Source organism: Wyeomyia smithii, chromosome 1 (genome assembly GCF_029784165.1).
Source record: "Wyeomyia smithii strain HCP4-BCI-WySm-NY-G18 chromosome 1, ASM2978416v1, whole genome shotgun sequence".
NCBI lineage: Eukaryota > Metazoa > Arthropoda > Insecta > Diptera > Culicidae > Wyeomyia > Wyeomyia smithii.
Window position 1 is genome coordinate 133,170,729 of NC_073694.1, and position 14,389 is coordinate 133,185,117.

The following is a 14,389-nucleotide window of genomic DNA, read 5'->3' on the forward strand; positions in this document are numbered from 1 at the left end:
ACCCAGCCTTTGTCATTCAAACTTATTATTTGTACACTTCAATTTTCAGAAAATACATTATCAAGGTGTATTGCTGGATTTATTTATCACTCTAAATAACAAACTTTTTGTTAGCCAACAGTGAAACTATACCGAACATGTAAAACATAATTTTTTTTATCGTGGTATAATCGTCACACTCATATTTAGGTTGGACTCGATTATATATCCTTCGATAAAATATCATTCTAGATTCGATTATTTATAGTAGGATTCAGAGGCGTCGTGGATTTCGTTACATGTGCACCAAACATTTAAGTTCTTTTTCCTCAAATGAAAGATGACAATTAAACCAAAGTGTTTGATGCTTTGAATTGCTAGTTTTGCTGGGTTTTGCTAGTGTGTTTTTATAGGTTATCATATTTCGATGATTGCATATGCCCGGATATAATGGAATAGGGTACCTAGGCAGTGCACATGTTGCACAGGTGGACCCGACGCCACTGCACAGTGGTCTAAACTCGAAAAATCGTGATCGATTTAGATTTGACAGTGAAATATTGATTTTATGTACCCAGTGTTTTCAGCAAGTTTATTCCATATAACAAGGCCTTTCTTTTGGCGTTTTCGGTTTTTTTATCAATCCCCCTAGTAGTTAGATATAAAAACTATTTTTTCTAATTTTCAAAATACCACATTGCTTTCTTCAGCAAAGTTGTAGGAAAATCTATAAGAAAAAGAAGTGCTGAACACTGTAATCTTCTATCTGTACGTCTGATATGACCAAACAGAGTTTTACGAGGAACACTCCTCAAAATTAGTTTTTCTTCTATAACTTTTCCTGCAATCGTCGAAACAATTCGAGATGTTCTAAGATTTTGTTCATTCTGCCAAACCTATATTGGTTTGATATTTTAAAAGATATTTCTAGTTTTTTGCTGAAAATAACCATATTTTGAGTCTATATTTCTCCGAAGTTTGCAGATAGTAGCAAACCAGACTGTATGCATTCGAAGGTTTGTCAAAAGAGCTGCATTACTCAAAAGAGCTCAACTGTTTCTAGTTGTATCCAACCGAGTACTGAATGAAAGGAAAACACCCCTCAAAAGAGTTTTTTGTTCATAACTTTTTCTGTAATCGTCGAAACAATTCAAGATTTTATAAGATTTTGTTCATTCTGCTAAACCTTGAATTTTTGTAGAATGTATTGGTTTGATATTTTCATTTCTTGTAAAGATATTACTGTCCCAAAAACTATGATAAATTTATGATCTTTTGAAAAAGGTTAGAAAATCGGTTCGGATCTTGCGGAATGGCAGGTAAATTTTTTTCAATTTTTCGGCTCCGAAGGGGTAAGGTACGCAAGTGATAAGGAAATACCTTTTTTCAAAAAGAGAATATTTTTGTCTCACAACCAGCATAATGACCGTGTAAGTGCATTAAAACTTTCTGATATCCTTGAAGATAAGGCGGCATTTCAAGCAACATTTCATTAATATTTAAAACAGTATGCCTCAAAAAATCGTACGTGTCAGCTGAAATGCATTTCATAAACGTCTTCGAGCGGTCACCAAAGAAAAGGGAAAGCAATTTAAGCCTAATTCGTTACATTAAGGCAATAACCTGTAAGCTTTAGGGAAAATAAACGCTCGTGGAATTTGGGGTTTTTGTTTTAGGATTTGGTGTCTTTTTTTTATTTGACTGACAAGCAATTCCATATTAACGAATATTACAGTATTTTAAACTACGTCTATAAACCGGATTGGTTGTTTTCTAGTTATAACTGTTTCAAGAATAGATGATTGTTCAATCGAATACAAATTTTTGAAAAGTAATGGTCTTGATGAAAATTATGATAATTGCAATTGACAACATACTTTAGTAACGAAGGTCGCCATACTTTGTTATTCAAATATAAACCATGACGAATCTGTGACGATCATTGTGACTTTCTATTTTGTTTACAGTTGCGATATCGGGTTGATCTGCTTATGCAGCTTTAATATTCCAAATGCTTTTAGACACCAACCAAGACAGATTTGTGTAACGCCCACATAATCAGTGATGTCAAATCGTAAGACTCGAGTAATTATACCAGTTGCCTTGACAGCATCAACGGCTAAAGTACCAGAAAAGAAACTTTCGTAAATACGCTACCTTTGGGCCTTTTCTGGCCCACGCTTGATTTGAGAAAAACGCTCATTTATAACGGCGAGCCCAGGGTGGAACCCAAAGTAGGTTAAACATTTTCCTATATGAAACGTAAAAGCGTAGGAGTTCGAAACGATGCTGTAGCATCGTACTCGATTATTATCGTCGGACTAGTGTGCATTTCTGTGCAGCTATTTTGTTAACAAAGTCACGAAGACAATTTCTTTTTACATACGTTACATATATGGAAAAGTTTGTTACAGCAGTTAAATACTAAAGTAATGGTATGCTCTGCACGATCATAATATTAATATGATTTCATTTATGCGAATGAAATAGACGAACATTGGTAATTAAAATTCTCTTTCGCGGATTCTCATGTGTTTGACAAATATGTTACAGACAATTTCATTTAACCGAGTATTAAATTTGGAAAACCACTTCCCATGTCTGGTTTACATAATGATACATAAATATGTGTTGTTGTTTTCGTAGGCACTGACGCCTAACTGGCTCCATTATATAAATAGAAAGATGTGAACATAGCATTAGTAACTAATGCGTTGTAATAAGGGAACGGTATAGCAACTGTCACCTTTTAGACAAGCATGATTGAATGCTCCGCTATAAAAAATCGAAAATTATTATTGTATTGTAATATTTTACAGTAAGCATCATTATTAATGATAAAAGTTCTATTATCTAAATAACCACGGGGTATTCTAATCATCATTGGTACCTGCTAATGAATGCTTTATAAATGATTGAATTCGCCCACGGGTTATGCCGTATAGCCGGACCTCTAAATTTCGGTTACAGATTGACAACTGAAATTTTGAAACGTAAAACTCTTAAATACACGAAAAACTAATTACGAAATTTAAAACCATTTTTTTGTAAAAATGCTATATCTCGAGATTGGCTCATATTACCACGGGGAGATAAGTGTTTCTTATGTCAAATTTTCCGAGAAACACGATGAAACCTTCAAATTTAAAATAAACTCAGCTACATTTGCCGAAAAATGCAAATTTAATTTAAAATAGAAAAACAATCTGGCAACACTTCCGTTCAAAAATAATATTTTTTCTGGATTCCTTGGTTTATTTTCTTCAAAATTCACTCATCACTATTTTTCTGGTGTCTTACGGCTATAAACTATAAAATAAATTAATTACGAAATTTACAACTATTTTCGTAAAAATGTTATATCTCGAGATTGGCTCATATTACCTCGGGATGATAGTTGTTTCTTACGTGAAATTTTCCAAGGAACACGATGAAATTATCAAATTTAAAATAAAAATGGCTGCATTTGCCAAAAAATGTAAATTTAGTTTTCAAATACAAAAATAATCTATCTGGCAACACTTCCAGTCAAAAATTATTTTTTTTGGATTCCTTGGCTTATTGTCTTTAAAAATCATCTATCAGTATTTTGCGGACGTCCTACATCTATGAATTGTAAGAAAAAGGAAAACGGAATTTTGAACAAAAATTGCCTTTGTTACAAAGAGGGGGGTCCCACAGAGCGGGGAGTATTCCAATCGACACTAAAATTGGGATTTTTTCATAGTGAACCTAGATGTATAATTCCCCCAGCTTTGAGCCAAATCCATGATGGTCGTGTCCAACTTTATTCTCACTTCGTATGGAATGACCCATATATATATATATATATATATATATATATATATATATATATATATATATATATATATATATATATATATATATATATATATATATATATATATATATATATATATATATATATATATATATATATATATATATATATATATATATATATATATATATATATATATATATATATATATAATCCGCAGACTCTCTTTTTAAAGAGGCACGGAGAAATGACCGGAGAAATTTCTTTGTCGGTGATTCTGAATAATTTTTGCGTGAGTTAGTGTTTTTAAAGTGGCGACAAAAATACATACACTATTGAAAAGTATATACAAAACAATCCAAATTAGCTTTATTTCTCTACATATCGCTGGCAAAGTTACCTTTAACGTTACAAAACTCACTTTCAAAATTTTGTGGCCTGTTTTTTTGTTTTGCAAAACCATATTCAATCTTCCGGGTATGTTTTCACGAGTAAAAGCTGAACTAGCATTTCACGGTGCCTGTCCGACGTTCCATAAGTCTGTTTTATTCTTTGGATGATGCTTTGCAACCTAGACTTTCCCAATCTTCCATAGAATTTCTAAAGGATTTAAATTAGGAGTCTGCGCTGGTCAAACTAATAATTTTATATTTTCGTTTGAAAATCATCTTCGTGTTTTCAATACTGTATGTTTGGGATCTTTATACTGCATAGAGATCCAGCAAAGTGTCATGTTTTCTTCGGCATATGGAAGCAAAATCGACCACCTAGGTACACAGGAAACTTTATTCTATTTCAAAAGCGACATATTTTGGTAAGAACTGAATTTTCTAAAAAGTTTTTAGACTAGGATACAACTAAATGGCACATCGTGTTTTGGTCGGATGAGTCGAAATTTAACCTTTTTGGTTCAAACGGTCAGCAGCTGGTGAGAAGACCGGTGAATACTGCCTTCAACGCACAATCAACCACGAAAGTAGTAAAATTTGGAAGTGACCACAAAACGGTGTAATACTCTTTTCTGATGCTGGTATGGAACCCATTGATTTTATAACATAGACTATGAATACTAACGACTGTGTAGATATTTTACGTAGCGCGATGCTTCCGTATCCCAAAGAAAACATGCTTCTTCGTTGGAGAGTAACGGTCCTAAACATACAGCATTGAAAACACGAAGATGATTATTAAACGAAAACATAGAATTATTAGTTTGACCAGCGCAGACCTTTTATTTAAATCCTTTAGAAATTCTATTGAAGATTTGGAAAGTCTAGGTTGAAAAGCATCATCCAAAGAATAAAACAGACTTATGGAACGTCGGACAGGCAGCGTGAAATGCTAGTTCAGCTTCTACTCGTGAAAACCTGGTGGTAAACATACCCGGAAGATTGAATATGGCTTTACAAAACAAAGGACAAGCCACAAAATTTTGGAAGTGAGTTTTGTAACGTTAAAGATAACTTTGCTAACGATATGTAGAGAAATGAAGCTAATTTGGATTGTTTTGTATCTATATTCCAATTGTGTATTTATTTTTGTCGCCACTTTAAAAACACTAACTCACGCAAAAATTATTTAGAATCACCGACAAAGAAATTTCTCCGGTCATTTCTCCGTGCCACTTTTAAAACGAGTGTCTGCGGATCATAATGACGTAACATAACATCATACAACAATTAAAATCAGTGCGCAAATACGAAAAATTGTCCAACACTGCAAGTGTATTTATTATTTTCTCCATGACTGTATATATACATATATATATATATATATATATATATATATATATATATATATATATATATATATATATATATATATATATATATATATATATATATATATATATATATATATATATATATATATATATATATATATATATATATATATATATATATATATATATATATATATACAGCTTCTCTAGAAGAGACAGTATACCCATCGAACAAACCGTTTAGATGCTAAAAATGTCAACATCTATGGGCATTATCTCGTAGGAAATTTTCTCAGCCTTCAAATGACTTTGATAGAATTGCTCTAAGTTGTATACATTTAATGTTAGAGCCACTTTTAAGAATAGTATTCAAGAAACTTGAAGGTTAGGTTGAAAAACTGTAAGTAGATTAACGTTAGAAAATATGAGTAGATTTTTCCATCAGATGTGGCCCTCTATTAGCCCCTAAAATATTCCCAACAAGGAACCAACCACCCTGTGCACAGTCATTGAAAGTATTTACTAGAAAACTGCTTGATTCAATTTCGAACATGTATAATTTTGGAAATCAGAAAGTATTGTGCATTAAACAACTGTCACATATAGATAATGAAAACAATGTTTTGTGTTTATTTTTTGTACTTTCTTTATATGTTTTTAATATAGGTACTCTTCATTCAATAAGGCTTCTAACACTGAGCAAATATCGAAATAAATTCTTTATCTTCATTAGATTGTATGTTTAAAAAAAACTTGATACGAACAGATCTGAAAATAAAATCAGTTGCCCTCTACTATTTTGCAATCCACTCGTGCATTCCATATTACAGAGTTTACAACTACAGAGGATATATTTTGTATATAATTACTATTTCTCGCTTGCTTTCGTTTTGCTTCATTCTATCTGCCGACTTGATCATTCCGGGTGGATGCCGAAGATACCGAATAACATTACACACATAGATACCTTTTTCTAACACACGGCTTGGCGCATTCGCTCTGGTGCCCCTCTACCTTCAATCAAAATCTTAATATTCGTTCGCCATTTTGATTGTTTTGACAAGAAAAACACGTACGAAAACAAATCAAAATGTGTTTCATAGTAGTGTGTCGGTAAATATCAACACAAACTAAATGAAAGATAGTTACATTTCCAAACTAACAAAATATTCGTCTTCGATACTTATACTATCATAACGTACATATGCAACTAATACGATATTGACCTTAAATCTAAAGTACTATCGTATCTTTAGCATATTCAGGTGATAATTCTTGCACTTACCTAAAACTGTCGTGAACCCGTTGAGCAATTGAAGTATTAACGCAAATAGAAGGAGATATCGAACTAGCAGCGCCATATAAACATATAACCATCTGTGGTTCGCGATCTGAAGTTTTGGCGATACTTTCCACCTTCTGGGAAAGTTAGCGCATGGGAGGTAGCTGAGTTTCACTTTTCAGTTTTGTGAACCCTCTATTTTTGCTGCTTTAAGCGCAAAAATTTGCAGCTTCTTCGCTTCTATTACTCAATATCATAGTTATCGCGCAAGTTCGATGGGGCATATTCACAATCGTATTATACTATCGATTTTCATGTAACTATTTTTCGGTCAAATATTTCATAAAATTGAAATTATAACTATGCGCCTCATGTACCCTTTCACTCACTCTCTTCTTAGTAACGAATCACATTTATCGCTGGCAAGGTGGATTCGTTTTTATAATTTTTTGGGCCGGAATTCTCTCACCGCGAAAATTTTTGCACATTAACAGGAAATACAATGAGTGGATAGAAACCCGGAACACTTAGCACAAAACAGAAATTTGATCAGCAAATACTATATATCAATTTTTCTGGATACACACATTCATATTTACAACACAAATTTTAGCACTTCTGCCGACTATTTCTATCAATTTAGATTTCAAACACTTGTGCGACACACTGCTGATTGCTCTCCTTTTCTAAGCGCAAACTTATTATCATCTAACAACTACTAAACTTGCAGCATCTTCTATTGAAAGAGAGCGTATCTGTGCTACGAAATTCCTGCTTCATTAGTTCCTCTGTACCGGGTGCAAAGATATTCCAGAGACCACTACAATCGTATCGAATCAGCATTTGAGGTTGTTTGCAAAAATCTATATCCAATCCTTTCTGCTTTTCGAAGTATGGAACCGAAAATATCGATTTTCTTTTTTCAACTACACCGGTACATTGTGTTTATTGATGCAATTCACCGCTGTTTTCAAAAGACATTGATAAATTGTATTAGTTCGCTATTATATTGTATCCATCCATTATAATGTTTTCCGGGAGTACTCCTTCGCCATTCATAAACGAGTAAATTACGTCTCAACACCAAGGCGACCGACCGAAAACTGAAGATCGTTTAACGATGTGTTGGTTGTGTAACGATAATTGCACTTTTGTGTATAGTAATTGTGAACGCGTGTAGTGGTACATTTATTTTATCGAATCAACGCTTTGGATTTTATAAAGCGTCGCAGTAAGCGTAAAGTAAGAAATAGTTCATAGGTGGCGCGAAATTAATAAGGCAATCCACGGGTGACGTTTCAATGCTTGTACGTTTGTTATTGTTGCTGCTTTTCAAGCTGCCAAACCAAAACACGACCAAAACCGAAATCTTTTAATGTCGGCAATAATATCAAAAGTGATTTGTTATTGTTGTATTTAGGATTGGCACCCGCAATACTAGCCACCGATCGGATAACATTTGTTTTTCACGCTTCTGGATCCGGGTTGCATCCGAGTTGCGACCGATCGAACATACGTAAAGCTGTCATTCATAAGTTGAAAACAGACTGAAATCAGCTGATCGCAACTGTCTCGTGGATTGCCTTATACCCAAGTATGATGACAGTTCTACAAGGTATGCTATTCACGTCGATGCATTAGTATTAGTGATCGTTATGAACTTTTTCCAATTTTGTATGAAATATGAAATGATTTTGCATTTTAAACTAAACTTATAAAACATACTTTCCTGAAAAGTTATAGAAATGATGTTGAAACATGTTTTATTTGTGGGGAATACGTAAACATGCTGCGGTTAAGGTAAAATATGCTGTTTTTCATCAATTTGCCGGTAACCTTTTTGCACTTTTCGTTTTTTTCTTGTACTCTAATTGCGCTTCTAAATAGAGTCGCTTATGTTTCATATAGTGACAAAAGTCATGAGCTATGATAATGACTAAGATTATGCTCCAACTATTAGAAATATAGCATTTTTATATATTTTATTTCGACATATTGTCACAATTTAAAACACTAAATCTAAATTAATATCAATTTCTAGTGTGTTTCAACTGGAGATTCACTCTCCAACCAAAAAAATCAGATATAAAACAATATGAAACGAGAAATTTCCAAAAATGTTCTGAATTTCATACAAAACGCGAAATTTTTTATAACGAGATTTGTTTGTGTGCGTGGATAGACAAAAATGTAGCATACCTTGTAGAACTGTCATCATACTTGGGCCTTATACACCAGGGGGAATCTATCTGTCAAATATCGTGTAACCGTGACCAGCATATTTGGCAACAAGGCGTCCGGTTGTTTTGGTTTTTGTCGTTCTGATTGGAGTAAAATTCAGTAGAATTGTAACGTTCTTTTTTAACAAAACTCTAGAAATCGCGGAAAACTTTTATTCATACTGCGTTGCGTAGTGAAATTTGGTGGCAGCAGCCTGCAACTAGCTGAAAATCATGAACTTTCCTCGCCACACAGGAAATCTTTTAAACGTCATGGACCAACAAACTTCATGGACCAGAGTTGATCTGCGATAACGCACACATATATGAATTTTGACAGCAGTAAATCCCCCCTGTTATACACGGAGAAAAGAAAAATAAACATGATTTTTTTTTATTTTCAAGTACAGTCCGTGTTTCACGCAGATTTTGAAGTAGAATACTTCTCTCAGGAAGTTCGGCTACATAGGGATGTAAAATGAAAATCTAAAACCGAAAAAAGTGAAAAATGTGTCCAATTTCAAATGCTAATAAATCGGTTAGTATTCGATGGATTTCCTTCGTTCTTGCAGCAATAGATTGTAAAATCTTCTAAGATTTTTCCCGAATGAAGATAATTGTAGTTTTATTAATCAAACTATTGTACTATTGAAATTAATCAAGCCTTGTCAAAACGAAAAATTCGACCTCTGATTGGTCGTAATATGATTGCTTCCCAAGCACGGTCGACAGAATCATATACCTTGCAACAGTAAATGCATTCAATGAAAAGTTGACTCATTTTGACAACACGTGAGCCGTATAGTTTTGAGTGTTAAATCAGCTTTTAACTGTTTATTTTATCCTTTTCAGAATGAAATAAAAACCTGATGATTGAAGAGTTAATATTTACTCTTGAGTTAATTTACATTTTTAAATTTGTAAAAGTTATAAATTTTACCTAATCTCCGTGTCTCAGAACGTACTTAATTATCTTTTCCTTCAGTCATGAGCACGATATCCAAAAAATTTTCATTATCTGCATAAAAATTGTCAAGCCCCAATCATGACAAGCAACTTACTATATTATTGAAAATGGTCAATCCTTGTTGAAGCGCAAAATTCGATTGATCTGATAAGTCAGCGTTTATTTACTAGAGAAAATGGCTGACACGCAAGCAGCCGGGTTATCATTTCCGTAAAAGTATTCTACTTCAACCTTGCGGTCGTGGATTTGCACACAACCCCCCTGTGATTTTTATGAGGTTTTTCAAGGGGGTTTCGAATTCACGCGATTCTTTACAGGGATTACGTTTTTTAACGCGTTAATAGAAAAAAAAGTTGAAGAGGTTGTTTATAAGACACGACCGCAAAGTTAACGTAGAATACGACAGCCTGTCTTATGTCACTGTATCTCTTGGAATAGGTTTGGAAATACACTCAATTGGGGTTAATTAATTTAATGGTCTTTCTGCTCCAGATGACGTTTACCTCTATAGTCGGCACCGGTAACAACAATGAACAACAGCAGAAGCTATGTGCAGCTATGCGGTTTCATTTGCTGCCGTATCTAAAATAAGAATGAAATTGAATTGTTTTGAAGCTGCCTTTTGTATCAAGTTGCACTAATATATCTTAATTTAGGCAGTAGCTACAAAGAGACTATAGACGAGGGCAAATAGTGCATTCCTCCATCTATAGTATAACAATTCAAATAACAATTTTCTGCATTTTACGATACGCTGCGATTGCGATTGCTGCAAATAGTAAGACTTGAGCGAAAAATTATGTGATTCAGGCTCATTCACTAGCTCAAAAATTCTTCAGATAAACTTTGAGGCTTAGCTGAAGTCAAAAAAGGTTAATTGTGTTTGTCCATGCCTTTTATTGACAACTGAATATTTTTATTCAACATGGCAAATTGTTTATTTAGTTCTGAATGATTTACAGTGATAATTAAATTTAACATGAGGTGATTCATTTGCAATTATATATGAAAATTTTAATCACTATACTACAAGTCACACACGCTATATAGCAAGCCACGCACGTCAGCTACACACGCTATATAGCAAGCCACACACTAGGGTGCCAGCCAAAATGGTCATCTCGAATTTAAAAAAAAAAAAACCTATACAAAATGTTCACCTGCTCGAAAAAACACCCTGTGCAAAATTTCAGCTCAATCGGATTTAAAATGGGGTGGCGCAAAGCGATTGAAGTTTGGCTTTTTTGAAAACCGAAAAATCACCCAAGGGAAACGTGAAATTTCGGTTTTCGAAATTTTTTTTTGATGCCAAATGACTTAAAAACGCATGAAACGTCGAGGATTGGTGTCATCTGAAATTTTTTTTTTGCAAAAATTTACTTTCTGGGACTTAGTCGTTTTTTCAATTGTGGAAGGCGAAGTTCAAAATAAAAAAAATGAAAGTGAAAAATAAGTATAAAATAAAAAAAGCACTTCAGTTCGTTTGATTGGTGTGACGTCTTCGACAAAGTTGTGGATAATAATTCGGCCATTCCAAAAAATTACATTATAAAAATTATTCGTTCAAAAAGTAGAAGAAAAATTAAAAATTAATTATTCAAAAGGGCTCATTTTTTAAAAACTTGATTTTTTAAATAAAACCCACGAAAGATTACCAAAACAATGAAACCAGTCCGATCATATAGAAATCAAGAAAAATAAGTTATCATTTTTTGAAAAAAAAAATATTTTTTGAAAAAAAAATTATTTTCAATTATTTTTTTTAAAGGCATATTTTTTCTTTTGAAAGGACAAAATATTATCTACAACTTTGCTGACGGTTTATTTAATTGGCATAGTGTATCTGGTAAAGTTGTAAATAATAACTTCGTTCCTCCAAAAAAATGTACCCTGAAAATAAAATAAATTTAAAAAATATAACTTATGTTCTGATTTCTCCATGGCCGGTTTCGTTGTTCAAGAAAACTTTCCTAGTTTTTATAAAAAAAAATCGGTTTTTAAAATGGGTTGTTTTCGATAATTAATTTATAACTTTCTCTTATTTTTTTTAAATTAGTCATTTGTTTTCAGAGTGTATATTTAAAAAAAAAAACAAAACTATTATCTACAACTTTGCCGAAGATGTCACACCGCTCAAGCGAACCGTGTTGGCTCTAAAAATTTTTGTAATCATCAATACCTATCCGAAATAGCATTTTCCAATAGCTTTTCAAAATGAGTTGTGTTTCAATAAATTAAACCAATAGCACAAAATGGCATCTTTTGCCTATAAAAACGTCTATGCAAAGTTTCAGCCAATGGGCTCGTTCACGTTCTGATGATGTAAACTTGACAGAAAATGTATGGTCGAACTGTCAAAACGACGCAAACCCAGAAACAACGAGTCAAATGTGTTGCGTATCTGATTGAGATCCCTATACTCTCATTATCACTGAATAACATCGATACAGTCTTTTGTCCGATTATATAAGCCAGAGCACTGTGTGTTCAATCAAGTGTTGGCAAAGGACATTATTGTGGTAAATAAAACGAATAAATTTTCTGGTACAACATTCGAAAAACGAGTGCAAGTGTCTTAGAGAGTAGATTTTTCAAACAAAGTGATATAACATATTCCATCAGTTTCCACCGTTTCATTTAAAAGTTTAAGACACTTGAAATCGAAAACATTTTTCAAATATTAGAACTCCATGTACCTCGCGTGTGTGATTTTGCAAATGACATGAAAGAATTCAACATTTTCCACGAGACACAATCTTAATTTTGGTTGAGATAATTTTTTTTTGCACAGAGTAGTTTGATACATTTGGTAAATTTGTTTTGTAATATTTTGCCATTTTACTTATAATTTTTCCAATTCAACCTTGCCACTCTAACGACAATGATATAACAAATATTATATTTTCAGGAATTTTTCTATTGGTATTCAGTGAAAAGTGATTTTTTTCGTTTTATACTCATTTTTACAAAATATTATGAACCACCCTATGTCGAATAAATGAACCACCCTAATGAAACATAATGTATTCGATGCTATTTATAGTGTATATCATTTTACAAGCTATTTCGAGAGACTAGTGATCAATTTCAAAAGATAAATTCTAAACATTTTGAACTCCGCCTTCCACAATTGGAAAAACGACTAAGTCCCAGAGAGTAAATTTTTGCAAAAAAAATTTTTTTCAGATGACACCAATTCTCGACGTTTCATGCGTTTTTAAGTCATTTGGCATTAAACAAAAATTTTCGAAAACCGAAATTTCACGTACCCCCCCCCCTTGGGTGATTTTTCGGTTTTCAAAAAAGCCAAACTTCAATCGCTTTGCGCCACCCCATTTTAAGTCCGATTGAGCTGAAATTTTGCACAGGGTGTTTTTTCGAGCAGGTGAACATTTTGTATAGGTTTTTTTTTGTTAATTTTCTGGTCACTTTTTTTCCATACGATGATTGGCGCCCTACCACACACCTTATATAGCTAGCGACACACGCTATAGATGTTTACACACGTTATGTGCACACACCCTATATAAACATACGTTGGATGATGGTGGCTTCTCAAACCACCTGGCGGTGCGAGTCTCTTTCAGTTTCGGGTTGTGTTCACCCAACGATATTGGATTTGGATTACCGCTGGTGGCGTCCAACTCAGATCGTAGGGAAACCGAACTGAAAGAGGTAGGAACTGCAGCTAACCACTACCGCTGTTGCCCGCTGCTGATCCACTTCGCCTACTGACATCGGTGTTGATGTCCGCTGCTGCTGCCAGTAAACTGATTTGCTTGAAGAGAAGCAGTCTCATATAGAGCCCAACGAGTGCATTCCCGGCTAACCAGGTACTCCATTCTGTCGTCCTTTTTAGGGAAAGGCAACAAGCGACCAACCAAAGGTCGACATTTACGTTTCGACAAGGTCCAACAATTTTCAGTAGTACACTAAGGTCGCTTTTTACGCGGATTCCGGGATTTACGCGGTTTTTTACGCGGATTCCGGAATTTACGCGGTTTTTTACGCGGATTCCGGAGTTTACGAGGTTTTTTTACGCGGATTCCGGAATTTACGCGGTTTTTTTACGCGGCACGTATCCCCCGCGTGAAAAGTGACTTCCCGGTCAACATTGAATGTAACACAATGTTGCTGTTCTGTAACACAGAAGTAACATTGTTACGTTACAAAGTTATCTAATTACAACATAACTGTTACTGAAAAAATGGTAACATTGTTATGTAACAGTATTTATTGTACATGCAACGTAACAAAAATGCTTAACTTGTAATGTAACGAAATATCCTTTTGGTAATGTAATTGTTACGTTGCGATTGTTATCAATTATGCACATTGCGCATTGTTATCAAAATGTAACGTAACACTTATCTAAATTAATAGTAAAATTGTAATGTTGGTGTTCCATTTCAAGCGCATCAATACTGTATTTGAAATT

At 33.6% G+C, this 14,389-nt stretch overlaps 1 protein-coding gene and 1 long non-coding RNA gene across 3 annotated transcripts in view; one reads left to right on the forward strand and one right to left on the reverse strand.

Annotated features, from left to right (window-relative positions):
- The window catches only part of LOC129719734 (protogenin), a 77,831-nt gene extending 69,959 nt beyond the window's left edge, over window positions 1-7,872 (reverse strand). For both annotated transcript variants that reach the window (XM_055671140.1, XM_055671134.1), the window contains exon 1: window positions 6,769-7,872. In XM_055671140.1, coding sequence (XP_055527115.1) covers window positions 6,769-6,844 — 76 coding nt within the window. In that variant the 5' untranslated portion in view covers window positions 6,845-7,872. The remainder of the gene's footprint in view (window positions 1-6,768) is intronic.
- A 1,159-nt stretch (window positions 7,873-9,031) lies between these two features.
- Window positions 9,032-10,407, forward strand: LOC129717657 (uncharacterized). The gene is made up of 3 exons (XR_008726721.1): window positions 9,032-9,326; window positions 9,395-9,776; window positions 9,837-10,407. It is a non-coding gene; the product is annotated as an uncharacterized LOC129717657 (long non-coding RNA).
- Window positions 10,408-14,389: the final 3,982 nt, after the last annotated feature.